Source organism: Pleuronectes platessa, chromosome 9 (genome assembly GCF_947347685.1).
Source record: "Pleuronectes platessa chromosome 9, fPlePla1.1, whole genome shotgun sequence".
Taxonomy (NCBI): Eukaryota; Metazoa; Chordata; class Actinopteri; order Pleuronectiformes; family Pleuronectidae; genus Pleuronectes; species Pleuronectes platessa.
This window is the reverse complement of record NC_070634.1, coordinates 25823013-25838508: the sequence shown is the minus strand read 5'-3', so window position 1 is coordinate 25838508 and position 15496 is coordinate 25823013. Positions and strand designations below refer to the sequence as shown.

At 43.8% G+C, this 15496-nt stretch overlaps 2 protein-coding genes across 2 annotated transcripts; both read right to left on the bottom strand.

The window, feature by feature from the left end:
- Positions 1 to 2563: 2563 nt before the first annotated feature.
- Positions 2564 to 6084, bottom strand: si:ch211-284e20.8 (uncharacterized protein LOC563738 homolog). The gene is made up of 7 exons (XM_053430535.1): positions 5651 to 6084; positions 5288 to 5398; positions 4736 to 4814; positions 4487 to 4653; positions 3687 to 3800; positions 3380 to 3511; positions 2564 to 2992 (listed from the first exon to the last, which is right to left on the bottom strand). The coding sequence occupies exons 1-7, from the start codon at positions 5846 to 5848 to the stop codon at positions 2744 to 2746; spliced, it is 1050 nt and encodes a 349-aa protein (XP_053286510.1). The 5' UTR covers positions 5849 to 6084; the 3' UTR covers positions 2564 to 2743.
- Positions 6085 to 7571: 1487 nt separating this feature from the next.
- Positions 7572 to 10980, bottom strand: fetub (fetuin B). Its single transcript, XM_053430534.1, has 7 exons — positions 10705 to 10980; positions 10008 to 10121; positions 9843 to 9930; positions 9554 to 9720; positions 9302 to 9409; positions 8778 to 8864; positions 7572 to 8620 (listed from the first exon to the last, which is right to left on the bottom strand). The coding sequence occupies exons 1-7, from the start codon at positions 10912 to 10914 to the stop codon at positions 7880 to 7882; spliced, it is 1515 nt and encodes a 504-aa protein (XP_053286509.1). The 5' UTR covers positions 10915 to 10980; the 3' UTR covers positions 7572 to 7879.
- Between the last annotated feature and the right edge of the window lie 4516 nt (positions 10981 to 15496).

Below are 15496 nucleotides of genomic sequence, written 5' to 3'. Positions count from 1 at the left end.
TCAGGAGAACACACATGTCCTCCATGGCCCAACTGTCCTCACCCTTCGGACCATGTTCCATCCGTCCATCAAGTTTGGAGAACGCTCGGTTGTTCTTGTGCGTCTGAGGTGAGTTCATGAGGTTATCTGTGTTGGGCAGGTCACATGTCTGAGGAACTCCTGCCCAATGCATGCTGGGAAAGACCCCCCATGAAACTGAGCAGTTCATGGCTGAGACTTGATATCTGGTAGAATCACAACCTCCTGTTTTCATCATATGTACTTTTTCTTTGTTGTGTTCACAGTCGTACGACTTACTTCATAATTGTGTTACCACAAAAGGGTCTGGGGCTATTTTCACAGTGATGTGATGAAACTCATCTTGCTTTGAGGGGATGCTGGAGATTTCACATCCTAAACTTTGTCTCTTAATCCAAACACAACAATAACACCACTACGCTTTTTCTGTTTGGTGCTTTTTGTTTATGAGTGAGGTCAGAGTGTCGACAGGAGCCCTGAACCTCCCTCCCTGTGGCTTCTGTCTCGACCACAGAAACAAGACTCATAACACAGGACTATGTTTGTGTGTGTGTGTGTGACCGTCTGCACACACACACACACACAGACACACACAAAGTCGTTCACATCTTGAGGGCCTCTTAATTAATAATGGGGATCTTCACAGAATGTGGGACACAGTGCACGAGAACTAGATGCAGTTCTCCTCAGAGAGCTGAAGAGGGGAAGACGAAAGCAGTGGAACAAATGATGAAAACAACAGGCTTCACATTTAATATCATATTATATCTAACATCACATCTTATAAAACTGTGTGACAACATGGAACATTAACCTAACAAAGAATCTGGCAGAGGTAGATTAGTGTTATTATTATCTACACAACAGTTGTCGTAGCTTTAATGAAGTGATGATTGAGCTCTGCAGTTAAACTGTTTGTCATCTGAAAGCACGTTGCTGATTTAAAACCTTTCATTTGCAAATGTAATTAAAGTGAGTACTTAGATGTTTACAGATTTCAAAAGCTTGAAGTATTCAGTATGTGTGGAGAGAATATTGAAAATTGAAATACATTGCTTTGTGTATTTCTCAAAAAATATATTTGTAGGTCAATGGATTGTTATTATTATTATATTGTTGTTGTTGTTTTTATTATAATTTCTTTACTTGGAATAAAGTAAATATGCTGCAGCATTGTCTTGTTTCTGTCTTCGTTAAGATATTTATAATTAGTTTTTGAATTATTGCATCATATACCTCTCACGGGTTCCCAGCGTATTTTCATTTAGACATTTCAGAAGATTAATTAATAACTCAGGAGTATTTGAATGAGCTCCGGGGAGTGAAAATGAAGGCTAGGGTGACATCATGTGGACTCATCATGAATTACAGAACCCTCACCCTATTTTTCTTATCTGCTGTATGCCTGTTTATTTATTCAGAATATGATGCATTTATTTGTTTGTTTGTTTCCAGGATTTTACAAAACCTACAGAAAAGATTACCATGAGATTTGATAGGTGGACAGTTTATTTTGTTTAGTGAAAAGTTAAAAAGAAATTACAACACAACCAAAAAGTTATTTTAAAGGTCGAGGCAATTAAAACACTTTAATAAGCCCTTTATGGTTTGTCCTGGTGTGAATCAACTCAGCAACAGGTTTGAGTGTTCGCTGTGCTGGAGCTATTGTGTGTGTGTCTCAATCCATCATTGTGTGTGTGTGTGTGTGTGTCTGTGTGTGTGTGTGGACAAACCTTCTGCACCTGTAACTTCCTCTGGGCCGTTATATCAGACTGACAATTCATTACACCTCCTGCCTCTCGTGTTGGGCAGCCCACTGAGTCGAGAGGCCCACAACACGGGGGCGCCACTGTGATTGGTGGCGAGTGTTTCACGACGTGCTCACCAGACGGAGGGAGAATGACGAGCAATCTGACCTCAGTCTCTGGAGGAAAGCTGCCTGAAAACAATTTCACTTACTCGTTTGTGAAAGAGACTCCTCGGGCTGCCAAGGAAGAAACTGAGTCATTCTTCAGCTTCTTAACAGAGAGTGATTCAAGGAGAAGAAAGGGCTAGAATGATTATAGACACTTCAACATGGATGCAGCTGTTTCTGATGCACAAATTTTGTTTTTCTTGTGTGAACTATATCTAAATATAGTTGTTTTCGGAAGTGCATGGAACTCTGGAGTTTCTCTGGAGTTCCTTTGCAGGTGTTATCTGAAAACAACTGAACAGATAACTGGTAATATGCTGGATCCAGATGCGTCTTGGCCTTGATCAACCAATCAAGAGTCAGTCTCAGCTGTCAATCATGACGTTTCAGCCAGTTTTTATATCATGAAAATAACAAAACAAAACTTATCAGAGAAATGAACATCAATGTGTTAAGAACGACCTGAAATGACAGAAACCATGTCCCATCTACTAACAAGGAGGAGGCAGGGTTTAGGACCTATACAGCAGCCAGCCACCAGGGGGCAACTTTCTTTACAGATGTTTCCACAGAAAGACCAAACTGACACGACTGAACAGTTCCTACTTGAGGAGGAAATAATAAACCGACTTCCAGCTTTATGAAGGCTTAAATCAAACAGTAAATGTAATCTGATTATTAACAGGGATTATCGTTGGTAAAACTCAACATTCTCTTTCATTTCACAATCTCGTGTCTCATCTATACAACAAGCAACAACCTGCAGGAAGTAGACGCAGCCCTGTGTGTGCAGCCGGTCAGAGTTTGACTCTATATGTCCAGATTGTGGCGTCGGGGGCCGGGGCAGGAACTGGCAGCCGGGGCAGATCTGGGAGCAGCAGGTTTATTCACCACAGTCCCCAGGGAGCCCTGTGGTTTGGGGACAGTGGCGTCAGGGCTGGGTGTGACGGCGTGCTCGTGCTCGTGCTCGTGGGGATGCAGGTGTGTGTGGTTGTGGTGATGTTGCCCGGTGTGTTTACTGTCAGCTCGGGCATGGAGCTGCTCCTCCACAGCAGCGGCCTGCAGAGGAGGAGAGAGAAGAGCAAACACACATGTGTTGATAAGAGTGAAGACACTGAACCACGCGTGAACCATAACAACACAAAACTAGGAGCTGAAGACACAGTAAAGCTCCTTGGAGCCGAAGAATCTGTTTTTTGTTTTGACTGTAAATAAAGACACGTGGCTCAAATATCCAGGATAAGCTTCTTTAAATAGTGTCTCAAAACTTCTAAACTTTCTGTTAAAATAAAACACGTTCTAACAGCTAGAAATTTAACAAGAGTGTCACTTCAGAGATGCTGTAAATAGTTTATGCATATGAAGAATAAGTTTGCTGTTGAAATCCTAAAGATCAGACATGTAAAGTCCTGACGTGTGGAGCATCACGGCAGACGAGGCTCAGACCTGAGGTTCGTAGATCTCACACTTCACTTCCACAGGGTTCCTCGAGTTGATTCCTTTTCCAACGAGGGGCTTGAAGTCAAACTCCTCCTCGTCCTCGATGCTCATGTGTGAACCGGAACAGAAACCTCGGTGCTGAGAGGAAAAAGAAACGAGACACAACAAGAAGGTGTGAGGCCATGAAGGAGCTGCTGAGGCTTAACGTTCTTATGCAACCGACACAAGAATAAGACATCTTAATCTCTCTCTGTGTGTGTGTGTGTGTGTGTGTGTGTGTGTGTGTGTGTGTGTGTGTGTGTGTGTGACTCACAGCAAACTGGCAGTCCATGGGCAAACAGCTGCTCAGCTCACTGGCCTCCGTCTTCTTTGAACACACCGTCTCCACGATGGTGAACTCCACGAAGTACGACGGACCAACCACCCACTGTAAAGTAAACAAACACATAATGTACATAAAGTATATGTTTACTTATCATCCCAGAAACATATGAAGAGTTATAAAATAATTCTTCAATGCTTCGTAGAAGTCAGTATCCCAGAATATGAATCTAAAATTAATGTTTATTCATTGATTCAGAGAACACAACTCTATTTCTTCCTTTCTAATTCATGCTCCCTTCTTATATTGCAACCTGACCAATGTGAGTCACAGCCCTTAACCCCTTACTGCCTGAATTATTTTCCAATTATAGAAAAAAAATTATTATTATTATTATTATTTGAGTTTCTGGGTGTCATACAGATGCTAAATTAAGTAGAGATTGTTAATTTCAATATAGCATTTACAGTAGATATAAAGTTAAGGTATGAGGCAAATTAGCGACATTAGGCATAATGGGGCATAACCTTAATTTAACAAATGTTCCAGTCTCTGGTTTGTTGATTGATGCTGCTTTTGATTGAAATTGAATAACAACATATGTTTCTGTACAATCATTGCTGTTCCATCATCACAGTATTTAAAATACAGCTTAATACCTCAAAATAACTTTGCTGCACAGTCCCAAGGGGCTAGTATGTATTTTCCACTCCGACCACTAGATGGCGGCAGAGTGCTTCCATCCGTCTACAAGGGGTTAATCATTCATGTGTGTTGTTTGTGTTCTCAACCTGGAAACTGGCTTTTGTGATGTTCCCCAGAGCGAAGACGTTGTCCAGGCCACTCTCCTTGTTGAACCTCTGCAGAGAGAGTTTGGCCGTTTCCGCCACGATGGGATCGCTCATGTTGTTAGCCGTGGGACAGTCTGGACACATCCTCACCACCGAAAGAGCGGACACTAAACACACCGAGCAAAAGAGTCCAGGTCAATGGAAAACGGAGCTGAAATAAGTATGTTAATTAAATAAAATGTGAATTACCTTCACGAAGAACACAGGAGTAGCTCCAAATTTTGACTTGAGTGTCTAAGGAGGCTGAGACCTCACACTCTCCGTAAACCTGAAGGACACAAACACATGGGTATGGATCCCCTCATCTCAAGTATCAGTCATCGTCATTTGTCTGCATTGTGATTCCGTTGTGTTGCGTTGCTCGTGCTGTGTAAACCAGAAGCCGAGCAGAACCTGACTTTTCATGCGACAACGGAGGCACCAGCCAATCACATCACGTTATTACAGGAGGCAGAGGTAGATGGTGAACCGGATGTGATCACCAGCATGAAGAACAGCTATGTTGTGTGTCGCAAGCATGAATTTGTCAAGCGTTAACGCAACACACAAGTTAATGACTGCAACTAACCCACCCACTCTGTTAGCTGGTTAGCTTCAGTTATTCTGAGAAGGATCCTCCCTTCGGACCCTTTGTTCTGGAAAGGAAGGACACATGTCTTCCGAAGAGGGACAGCCTAGTCACACAACTGTGATGTAATCAGTCTAGACTCCTAAATGGATGCAGCCCCTTGTGGTACTTACTGGTACTTCAGCAACATCTCTGACTTCACACTCTTTCCATGGCTTCCTGCTGGTGATGTGGCATTTGGTCTCCAAGACATCCATGGTCACCCTGTAGAGTGACCCATAGTCCTGCCAGACGCACACACACACAGACACACACACACACAGACACACACACACACACACACACACACACAGACACACACACACACACACAAACAGACTCTAATGATTCTTTTCACATTCAAATAGACAACATGCAAACAGGCTGTTGCTCCAGCCGCTGTGTAGCTGTAACATTTCTCAGGATTAAAAGAGGGTGTAGAGGCCTCTCAGTGTTTTGCTTCTACATGTGTGTGTTGCCGGTGTGTCTGCTCTCACCCTGTCCATGCTGTGAGAGACGTGGTACAGTCGGTTGATTGACAGGACGTATCCGTGCGTGGCGCCCTGGTTGATCTGCTCCATGGCTTCTTCTGCCACTCGCACGGCCTCGGGGCTGCTGCAGCCTGGAGGCTCTGGCCGGGCTCGTCCCTCCTGCTGCAGCAGGGCCACACATAGGATCAGCAGGAACACACTCATCCTCTCACATCTACACCCTCACGCACATCCACCAACAGGGCCTGAGAGGAACGATCCACCACAGCTGAACTGCTAACTCCTACCCTGGCAGTTTTACATTTAGGCTAAGTCATGCCCTGCCCTGTAAATCTTTTTTTGCAAGACGGGTTCGTTTTTTTTGTCCAGACAGCGTTTGAACATGAGAGGCTGAGGTTGGACTTTCTCCTCTCTCTCTCTCTCTGAAGGATGAGCAAACAACCTCTATCTGCTGCTCTCTAGGCCAATGGCTGGCTCCGGTTCCCTGCAGGGTCATAGTACACTGGGGAACAGGGGAAATGAAAGAAATGAAAGAGAGCTCATCAAATCAGTTATAAGTCCTCAGTAGTGAGTACTGATCCAATCAGCAGCCTCACTCATTGCATTTAGCATACAAGATGCTGGATGGCAAGACAGAGGCCACGTCTACTGGCCGTGATACAGTCAATACGTTGAACTACCTGGCGTCTCTGTCCCAAAACAGTGGAGACAATTGTAAAGTTTCACCTTTGACCAAGAGATTCTCATTCGTGCTTTCATTTCCTCTCGTTTGGGTTATGACAGTTCTCTCTTCACCGGCCTGAGCCACAGAGCCGCCATGAATTACACCTCCTCCAACACGCAGCAGCCGGACTCTTTATAAGATTTTATTGCTGACTTTTCAGGCCCATTCTGGATTTTCACCAACGTATATTTAGATACCATATGAGCTCGGTCATAACCTGAGGTCCTCAGCAAATGGCCTTTGAGACATCTGGCAAACTCCTATTGTCTTTTAAATATCTCTTAATGATGCACTTTTATAGGGGTAGCTTCTCCTACTTCGGACATCTATGTCTATAGTTTTATTTTATGATGTTTTGACTCCTTTCTAATCTTTAATATCTTTTGCTCCTGTGTCTGGGCTCTAATGCCACGTGATCTTATAAATGATTTGAATCATTTCCTGTTTTTTTTGCATTCAATCTTTAGCACCTTGTAACTGTGTTTTGAAAGGTCCTATATAAATAAAGTTTTATAAATAATGTCATTTTATTTAAAATGGTACAGCTATTATTTATTTAATCCAATGTTATATATGTCCATTAACAATATGGAGCTCATTAAATACCTTCAGGATGTATTTTTAGTTATTTATGTTAAGTTCTCAGAGAATTGATTCAGACCAATTATAAAATTAAATACACATTTCTGTTATGACTTTTCTGGTTTTAACTTTAAGTAAATCCTAGACTGTAAGTTAAGATCCCCAACATGGGCAACTCATTGAATTCTAGGTATTCTTTTATTCAATATGACCCCAATACTCTATTTTAGGTTTTATATTATGACTGTAACAAATTTGGAGGATGGGACGGCCTTTTGAGGTCTTTCTACCTCTTTCTGCACAAACACACACAGGAAAAGTCAGAGATAAAGACGATTGTGTGAAACTTCAGATGTGCAACCCTGTAGACAGTACTCAGTGTGTAAGTGTACTTTAAAATAAAGAAAATATATCTTTCAGGCTGTTTTAAAGACGTATTTTGATGCATTTTATCTTGTTTTACTCACTAGTGTTGGATAAAAGTTTATCTTCCTGGTGTTCACTAGCAGCAGTCAGAGGACACACAGAGATAATTGGTTGCGGCGAGTGTGCGTTTAGTGAATTTAATCAACACACAATGGATTTCCTTGTTGTGGATCAACACAGAAAACAGCAGATGAGTATTTTTGGTATCATTTATTGTTTTTTTGCCAAACAAAGTTGTTTATTTTTTAATACCTATGACAACCAATGGAAAAATGTGAAAATAAAACCGGTTGACGTTGTTCATACAAAGTTTTCCTTTGTTTTATAAGATGGTGGAAGTGAACAGACACAGCAGCACGTAGATGTTTTGCGCTAACATCAAAACAATTTGGAACCGACAGGAAACGGCCGAGATGCGACTCCAGTGTTTCCTGTCGGTGCTTCACTACAGTCTGAGCGTTCGAGTTCTTCCAGATCCATCCAGGTTCCAGTGGAGCTCCTCCTTATGAGGGTCGCTTGAACCGGGGGTCCTCCTTGAAGAGCTTGTCGACCAGGGAGAGCTCCCCCGTCAGGGCGGGGCACAGGGCGGAGAAGGAGGTGGGGAACGCGTGGATGGTGGGCTCCATCGCTCCGGGGATCTGGGGGTCGGGCTTGGCGGGCAGAGTGACCCCGGCCTCAGGGGCTTCTGGGAAGAAAGGCAGAATCATGGGCTGGTCGACGGCGGGCAATATCTTCACCTTGCCCTCTGGGTGGTCGTGGTGTGCCTTCTCGTGCTCGTGCTCGTGGTGATGGTGGTGGTGCTCGTGCACGTGCAGGTGAGCGTGCTTGTGATCGTGGTCCAGAGCGAGCTCGTGGTCGTGTTCGTGGGTGTGCTCGGCGCCGGCGTGCTCGTAGCCGTGGTGTTGGTGTGGTGAGTCATCGGTGTGGTTGTGCGCTTTGGCGTGATGGGTGTGCACGTGATCGTGGCCGTGGCCGTGGTCGTGGGAGTGGTCGTGGGCGTGCCTGTGGGCGCTGCCTGCGTCGTGGTCGTGGGTGTGGTGGTGCTCGGCGTCATGGGCGTGGGTGTGGTTGTGGTCTTGGTGTTGCTGAGTGTGGGTCTTGGTGTGGTCATGCTCGTGGTCGTGTGAGTGTTCGTGGTCGGAGCCGTGGGCGTGGTCATGGGCGGCGTCATGTGCATGTTTGTCGCCGTGGCTGTGGTCAGTCTCTCCGCCGAGGAGGTGGAGCTTCTTCTCTCTGTCGGCAGCCTGCAAAACACAGAAAGGGAAATTAATGATTCACAACACATAATTAAATAAATCAAACTCAACACTTGATTCGCATAATAATATTTCTTTTCATTGCTATGAATGAATTCTTATACATTAGCTTTCATTATTATTGTATTATAGATTTCCGTCTTACCTCCGGCTCGTAGATGTCACACTCCACAGTGGTCTCAGTGTCCCCAGTGGGGGGGGTGACCTGTCCTCCCTTACAGAAGCCCTTGTGCTGAGGAGGGAACCAGAGAAACAAATAAGATACACAAGAATATAATAACTTATATCTGATCCATAAAGTTATCTGCTATTTCACACTTATTTATTGAAGTGAAACCATCCAGAGATACGAGCAGAAAGTTTATTACTGTTTATACAGATGGACGACATGACGGCTCCCCTGGTGGCTGGCTGAAGTATTGTCTTTAGTCATAAACCCTGCTATCTCCATGTTAGCAGATGGGACCAAATTCCAAAAATTCAAAGTGCACGTTGGATAAATATTGGCTCTAGTTCTTATCACACAGAGGCCGGATGTTTGAAGGATTCCCCGATATCTCTTTTTTTAGCCCCAAAACAAATCCTGGAATTTGAAATAATCAGTTTGACCCAGATGAGACTGTGGGACAAATAAAAAACAGAGACAAAAAACAAAGTGTCAGGACTCACAGCGAACTCGCAGTCCATGAGGGGACACTTATCAGCCAGGGGCACGTCCCTCCTGCAGGTCGTCTCCTGGATGGTGAACTCCACATTGTAGAATGTGGCCATGCCCATCTAGAAACGTTTTAAAAAGAAATACACACAACAACACCACAATTTAAATACTTTGGTCACGAGCCGGACGAATAAATAGCGAGTTACACCGGAGTCGTACGTGTTCCTTAACGTTAGGTGGAACCTGATGCTAGTTTATCTTACCGAAAGAGTAGCGCGGGTGACCTGGAGCAGAGCGAATTGCTTGGTCATGTCGCTCTCATCGTTGAACTTCTTCAGAGCGGCGGACACAACCTTCTGGACCTGAGCGTCCTCCTTGTCCATCAGACTCGGGCAGTCGGGACAGATTTCAGCAACCCTGGCTGCAGGGACTGAGCACAGAGAGAAGCAGGTCGGAGTTAAACTAAATCTCATTTCACCCGAGTTCTCAGTCTCAGAAATGGCATATTTACAAAACTGGAAGTTGTTTGAATCATTGCTCGTCCTCTCTCACCTGGTCTGAGAGTACAGTCGTACTTGTAGAGACGCAGCACTCTGTTCACCCTGCTGATGAAGATGGCAGCTTTACACTGTCCATACACCTGCAGAGACACACGTGTTAATGTGCTGCACGTACACAATGTGGGTGGAGAACGTGGTTCATGCTGTTTTTTCTCACCGGTGTGTCGTCCACGGAGCGAGGTGCACAGGTCTGCCAGTGGTGTGTGCCCAGAACGCTGCAGTTGGTCTCCACCACGTCCATAGTCAGGTAGAAGACGACGCCATTTTCTCCCTGTGACACACAAACACACACACAAACAAACACAATCACACACATATCAGTCGTTTACTCAGATGACACATCGTTAAATGAATGTTCAAATGCTTCATTCGTCTAAGTTCTGATTTCCTGAACCAAACATCTCATTTACTCGCCCAACTTCAAATCGTCTCTTATGATGGATTCTTCCCTGAAGTTTCTTTATTTTGTATTTTGTTTTCTCAGCTTCGGGGAAGAATGTTTTATTTTAGTTTGACCTATTTGTTGCTGTAATTTAATGCAAAACTGAGAAATGCAGGAGCAAAGAGATGAACTACTATTAGAATATTATAATAAAACTCTAAAAAAATTATGACTTTATTCTTGTAATCTCAGAATTCTGAGAATTAAAAAATCCTGTGCGTCCAGTAAGAGAGGAGGAAATAATGATAAAGTAAATCTGGATCTTATTTTGATGACTTTTCTTGACCTATAATATGAAAAAAATTAATACAAACACAGGACATATCGTCAGACACGTCTCTAGATGGGTTGATCCTCCCCAATCAGCCTTCTACTTGGTATTACACGAGTGTGCGTGTGGTCAGGGACTCACATGTTTCTCCAGGTGTGCGTTGGACAGGTGGTGCAGGGCGAACACGTAGCCCTCCTTCCGGTCCTGGTTGATCTTTTTCAGAGCCTCTGTAGCGGAGCTCTTCACGAAGGCGTCTTCACACGACCCCTCCACCGGGCCGACCTGCTCCACCGGAGCGCCCAGGACGTGGGCCAGGCCCAACGCCAGCAGCAGCAGCACACAGTGCTTCATGGTAAATGCCTGAGATGAGTCCGAACACACACACAGACACACACAGGGAGGAGAGATGTGCAGAGAGGGACAGGGAGGCCTCTTATATCCTGCTACTGTAAGCACCCCCCCCTCCCCATCCCTGTCTCTCTCTCTCACACACACAAACACACACACACACACACACACACACGCGCACGCACACACACTATCACTCCCCTCATGTCACCTCAGGTAAATATGACCATTGACCCCCCCCCAGCCCCCCCAAAAGCACACAGCCCTTCGAAGAATGCTGCATGTGTTGATCTGTATCTGCCGACCACTCAGCTACTGTACGGACTTGCACAATGGATCTTATCAGTCGGGGGAGGGGGGGGGGGGATCAGCCCCGAAGTCAAATTGTCTGTGATCTGTCATCGGTCTGTGAGCCGAGTGGAAAAAGGCCCGAAACCACTCGACACACTCTTTCCCCCGATTCGAGTCAAAATCCAAAACTCGAGGCCTCGATCCTGCAGCTTCGCCCGGGTCCTCTGATCTAAAAGTTGAGGAATGATGTAAAATAATCAAACTGGGTATTTTGAGTCTATTGAAACAGACTTTTGTCTGGAAGCAGCATGAGGTGACCGCTGCAACAGCCGTGATTGCATCACAGTGAAGCAGAGACTTTCTACTGACTCCTGCTTTTCTGAGGGTTTCAAGCTGAATTTTGAAATGTTTTAAAATGTAAAAATCCTTAAGAAACCACATTTAAATTCACTTGATCCAGATTCTATTCAGATCTCCACGTTACACATGATCATAGATATATTCGCTCTATGATCTTCATCCAGATCCACAAATGATGACCTGTGAAATTAATGAAAATGTTGAAAAATGTCCGATCCAGTAATGTCAGGGGAAATGAAACTGCACCAAACTTTAATGGTTTCTTTCCTGACTCTTGCTTCATATTTCCACAAATTTCCATGGCAATCCGTTGTTGTGTAATCTTACTCAAAAACCAACAAACCAACACTCAAATGGACGGTGGTTAAAAACATCATCAAACTGGACGTAATAAGAAATATCAAGCATCTGTTTTGCGTGTGTTTGTATATTTAAAGCGTCTCAATGCACAAACATCTGCAAACAGCCTGTCTGAGGCCGCGGGGGTAAAATAACACAGATATAAGAAGAGCTCACAAACTGAGGGATGTCACGCTTCTGCACGTTCCTGAACTTTCACCTGAATCTGAGGTCTTCACCGATCAACATCTGCACCGAAGCTAGAGAGACGTTAACTTGCTGACCTTTGTCTTAACCAGATACACAATCCATGGAAACGGCTGAACCGCAGAAAGTCGATATTTTCTTGTGCAGCTGCTGTTTTGCAACCTCTGTCAGGTACACTTACGTAAGAACTGTTTGGACCCGAGTGCTCTGGTAGATACTGATCTGAATGCAGGGCCTCAAACTGACGGGCAGATGGGAGGACAGGTTCTTCAGACCTGCAGGGAGAATCCAGAGAAGCGGATTAAGTTTCATTTCACACGTGCACAACACAGCAGGAGGTTTTCTGCACAGACACGTTCACAACAGCAACACATTCTCCAGACAGGGACAGGAAGTGATGTATTAACTCTGCCTCCCTTGTACCAGGAGGTCAGGAGGAGAAAGTCTGAGCGGGTCAGGAGGACATTGTGTCCTCCTCTGCAGAAAATGTGGCGGGACTGACCAGTGCACAGCCGAAAGCAGCTTGAGAGACAATCCATGAAATACAAATTAGATCTTCTACAAACTTATTCACAAGGTTTTACTGAGAACACGAAGCTAAGCTGGAGACGACATCCAGCCACTGTTCATATTGTGTCTATAACCTTAAAAGTGAAGTAACTCGAGCAAAAGTCAAAGTCCAGTTGAAATAAAAAACAATTGTGTTGAATATTTATAAATTGAGTTGAAGAGGTAAAGCTGACATACTTAATTTGGCCGTTTAAAGTGAGGATCACCTCATACGCCCTTTAAAAACGTGTTTCAGTTTCTCTAAATGTTAAATACATAGTGGGTAAACATTTTTATTTCATTTACAAATGATGTTGAAGCATAAAATAATGTGTAAGTGTGTTATTTTTAAAAGTATTCATGACTTTAAGGTTTGTTCGGGGGTGAAATCAGTGATATAATTAAAATAATCCATGTTTCTCTGTTTCTTATTAACAGGGCTGAGTTGCTGCTGATAATGAAAACACACAGAACAACCACAGCTTCAGGGCAAAGGGGGAAAGGTGAAGCCTCTGGACTTTACTCTGGAATAAGAGCAAACAAAGGAAAGAATTGGCTGAAGAATACAAAATAAAACTTGGCTTACAGAGATTAAGCGTCGGGGGCCTCTGACCTCAGGTTCCTGTTGAGTAAATAACCGCCCACACGTTATGTAATCATGATGATCTCTGACTGGTACATAAAGAGAAGGTTGAAAATTAGCCCAGTGATCGTTTGAGTTCTGAGAAACCCTGAGTCAGCTCCCAGGGAATCAGTGGGACAGTTCTCGTGTCAGACACTAGGTGGTGCTAGAGTCTAATGGAACACCAGAGCAAACACACAGACTCACTTCAAGGTGCAAGACGTGTTGTTGACAAGTGTGAGGAGGAGAACGACTGGATTCAGAACAAGATAAGAACACGTGAAACTACAGTAATGTGAAATAAAAGTACAAACACACAACCACAGAGACAAAACGACATGTTTCACCATTTACACCAGTAACCCTGAGTATTGTATGACCTCACTCGTTCCACAGATCTGAGACTTTAACAGTTGGATCTCGTCTCAGGCTCAGGTTCTGCTGCTCCCGGGGGGGGAAACGTGTCGAACCCTCTTCAGTGTGTGTCGGGCCTGGATCGTGTTTATGGTTTGTGATGTATTACATTTGGATTCTAGAGGAGAACGACTGCACAGGCTGCAGGTCGTGTGTGTGCCAGCAGTCGATCACGACACATTTGTACAGCTTGGTGGCCTCTAGTGGCGTAGTCGTACTCAAGCAGGTGCAGTAGAGGTGATAAACCTGCTCCATGTTAGTAGATGGGACAGTAGAAAGTAAAAGCACACATTAGATATAAAGATTGTCTCTCACGTCAGGTAGTTCTTTGTTCAAGTTTCTGATTCCTATGGTTTTTGCTAAAGGATTTGCACCTGAAACTGACTCCTGATTGGTCGAGACCTCCACATAATTCTTACGTTACTCTAACTGCAAAAGGTTAATCTACATTTTTTTCCAAATGATGTCACCAGAACAAGATGGCAGCAGCTGTATCCAAAATAATTGAGCTTCTTCAGTTTCTAAATCCGGCCCCTGCAGACCGCGCTGTCACATTTACTTGATGCATTCAACAGATTAAAGTTTCGAGGTTATATTGAATTTGTTTAATGTCAGTTTAACCTTTGTGTTGTTGCTCTGGTAATGTACACTTCTACACACCTTGTGCACTGACTCTTAACAGTGTTTGTGAACAGACACCTGATGCTTGTCCTCCTCTTCAGTTTCACGAGTTGAATCATATGTATAAGACGGGTTGATGTGGGTTTATCCTCGAGTCTGTGGTACCGCGGCTCTGTGCTGATCCTCTGAGATGAAGTGTTCTCTGTGCTGGTGAGACACTTCCCCCCCCCCCCCCCCCCCTCAAGGAAACACAGCACAGGTCAGTGAGTGCTTCATCCGCCGCTCTATGAACCACACAACCCTCTCATGGGTGTTATGTACAATGAGTTATGAGACTGAACAATAGCTCTGCAGACAATTTCCATGTTTGAAGAAAAGCTTGAGTTCTTTTTATCTCACTACATTGACCTGTGACCCAGTGTTTTTTAGAATATTGTTTTTTATTGTTTGCTTTATTCTGTTGTTTATTCTAAATCAAAGATCCTAGAAAGATGGACGACCCTTCTCCACTCCTTGAGGTCGAATCCCGAGTCAGACCCAGCTGTCAATCAGGAGCTTTCACCTCGTTCTTTAAAGCTTCAAATAACCAATTAGAACAAAACTTATCAGAAACACGAGCAGTTGAAGATGATTAACACTATTTGAAATTATAAATTGTCTTTGGAGATGTACAATTTACTCTTTAGTTTGGTCCATGTCCCATTAACTAACATGGAGGTGGCAGGATTGAGTTGATAGTAAGTTAGGCATTGGTCAGTTCATTTTCTAACTTCCAAACATTAATTAATTCTGCTTCAAGATGCAATTAACAACGAACTCAGGCAGAAACAGTGTTTTATAGATATTTATGTATTATTTGTAATGCTTTTTAAAATGTTTAAATACTCATTTTGGAACTCGGGTCTCACATATACCTGACATGAACATCGAGACATTTGTATTCTTATACTTTTATGACAGGAAAGGATGTGAAAACTTCCTGATTCATTGTCTGAAGGATGCTGCTGCTGCTCGGCTCTGATGTTAATGAACCTTGAAGAGACCAGTTCACAGAGAACCTGAATAATTCAAGATGGCTGGTGAGAATGTTCCTGTTGACTCAGAGCAGAGGAAACACTTTTTCCACACTTCACTCGAGTTGTTTTCTTGGATGTGAGTGTGAGTGTGAATATATTTCATCAG

Coding starts and splice junctions, on each gene's coding strand:
- fetub (XM_053430534.1), bottom strand. CDS start 10,914: ATGAAGCACTGTGTGCTGCTGCTGCTGGCGTTGGGCCTGGCCCACGTC. Junction 9,931..10,007: donor GCTCCGTGGACGACACACCG/GTGAGAAAAAAC, acceptor GTGTCTCTGCAG/GTGTATGGACAGTGTAAAGC. Junction 9,721..9,842: donor CGACTGTACTCTCAGACCAG/GTGAGAGAGGAC, acceptor CTCTGTGCTCAG/TCCCTGCAGCCAGGGTTGCT.
- si:ch211-284e20.8 (XM_053430535.1), bottom strand. CDS start 5,848: ATGAGTGTGTTCCTGCTGATCCTATGTGTGGCCCTGCTGCAGCAGGAG. Junction 3,801..4,486: donor TCACAAAAGCCAGTTTCCAG/GTTGAGAACACA, acceptor TTTACTTTACAG/TGGGTGGTTGGTCCGTCGTA. Junction 2,993..3,379: donor GTGAGATCTACGAACCTCAG/GTCTGAGCCTCG, acceptor CCTCCTCTGCAG/GCCGCTGCTGTGGAGGAGCA.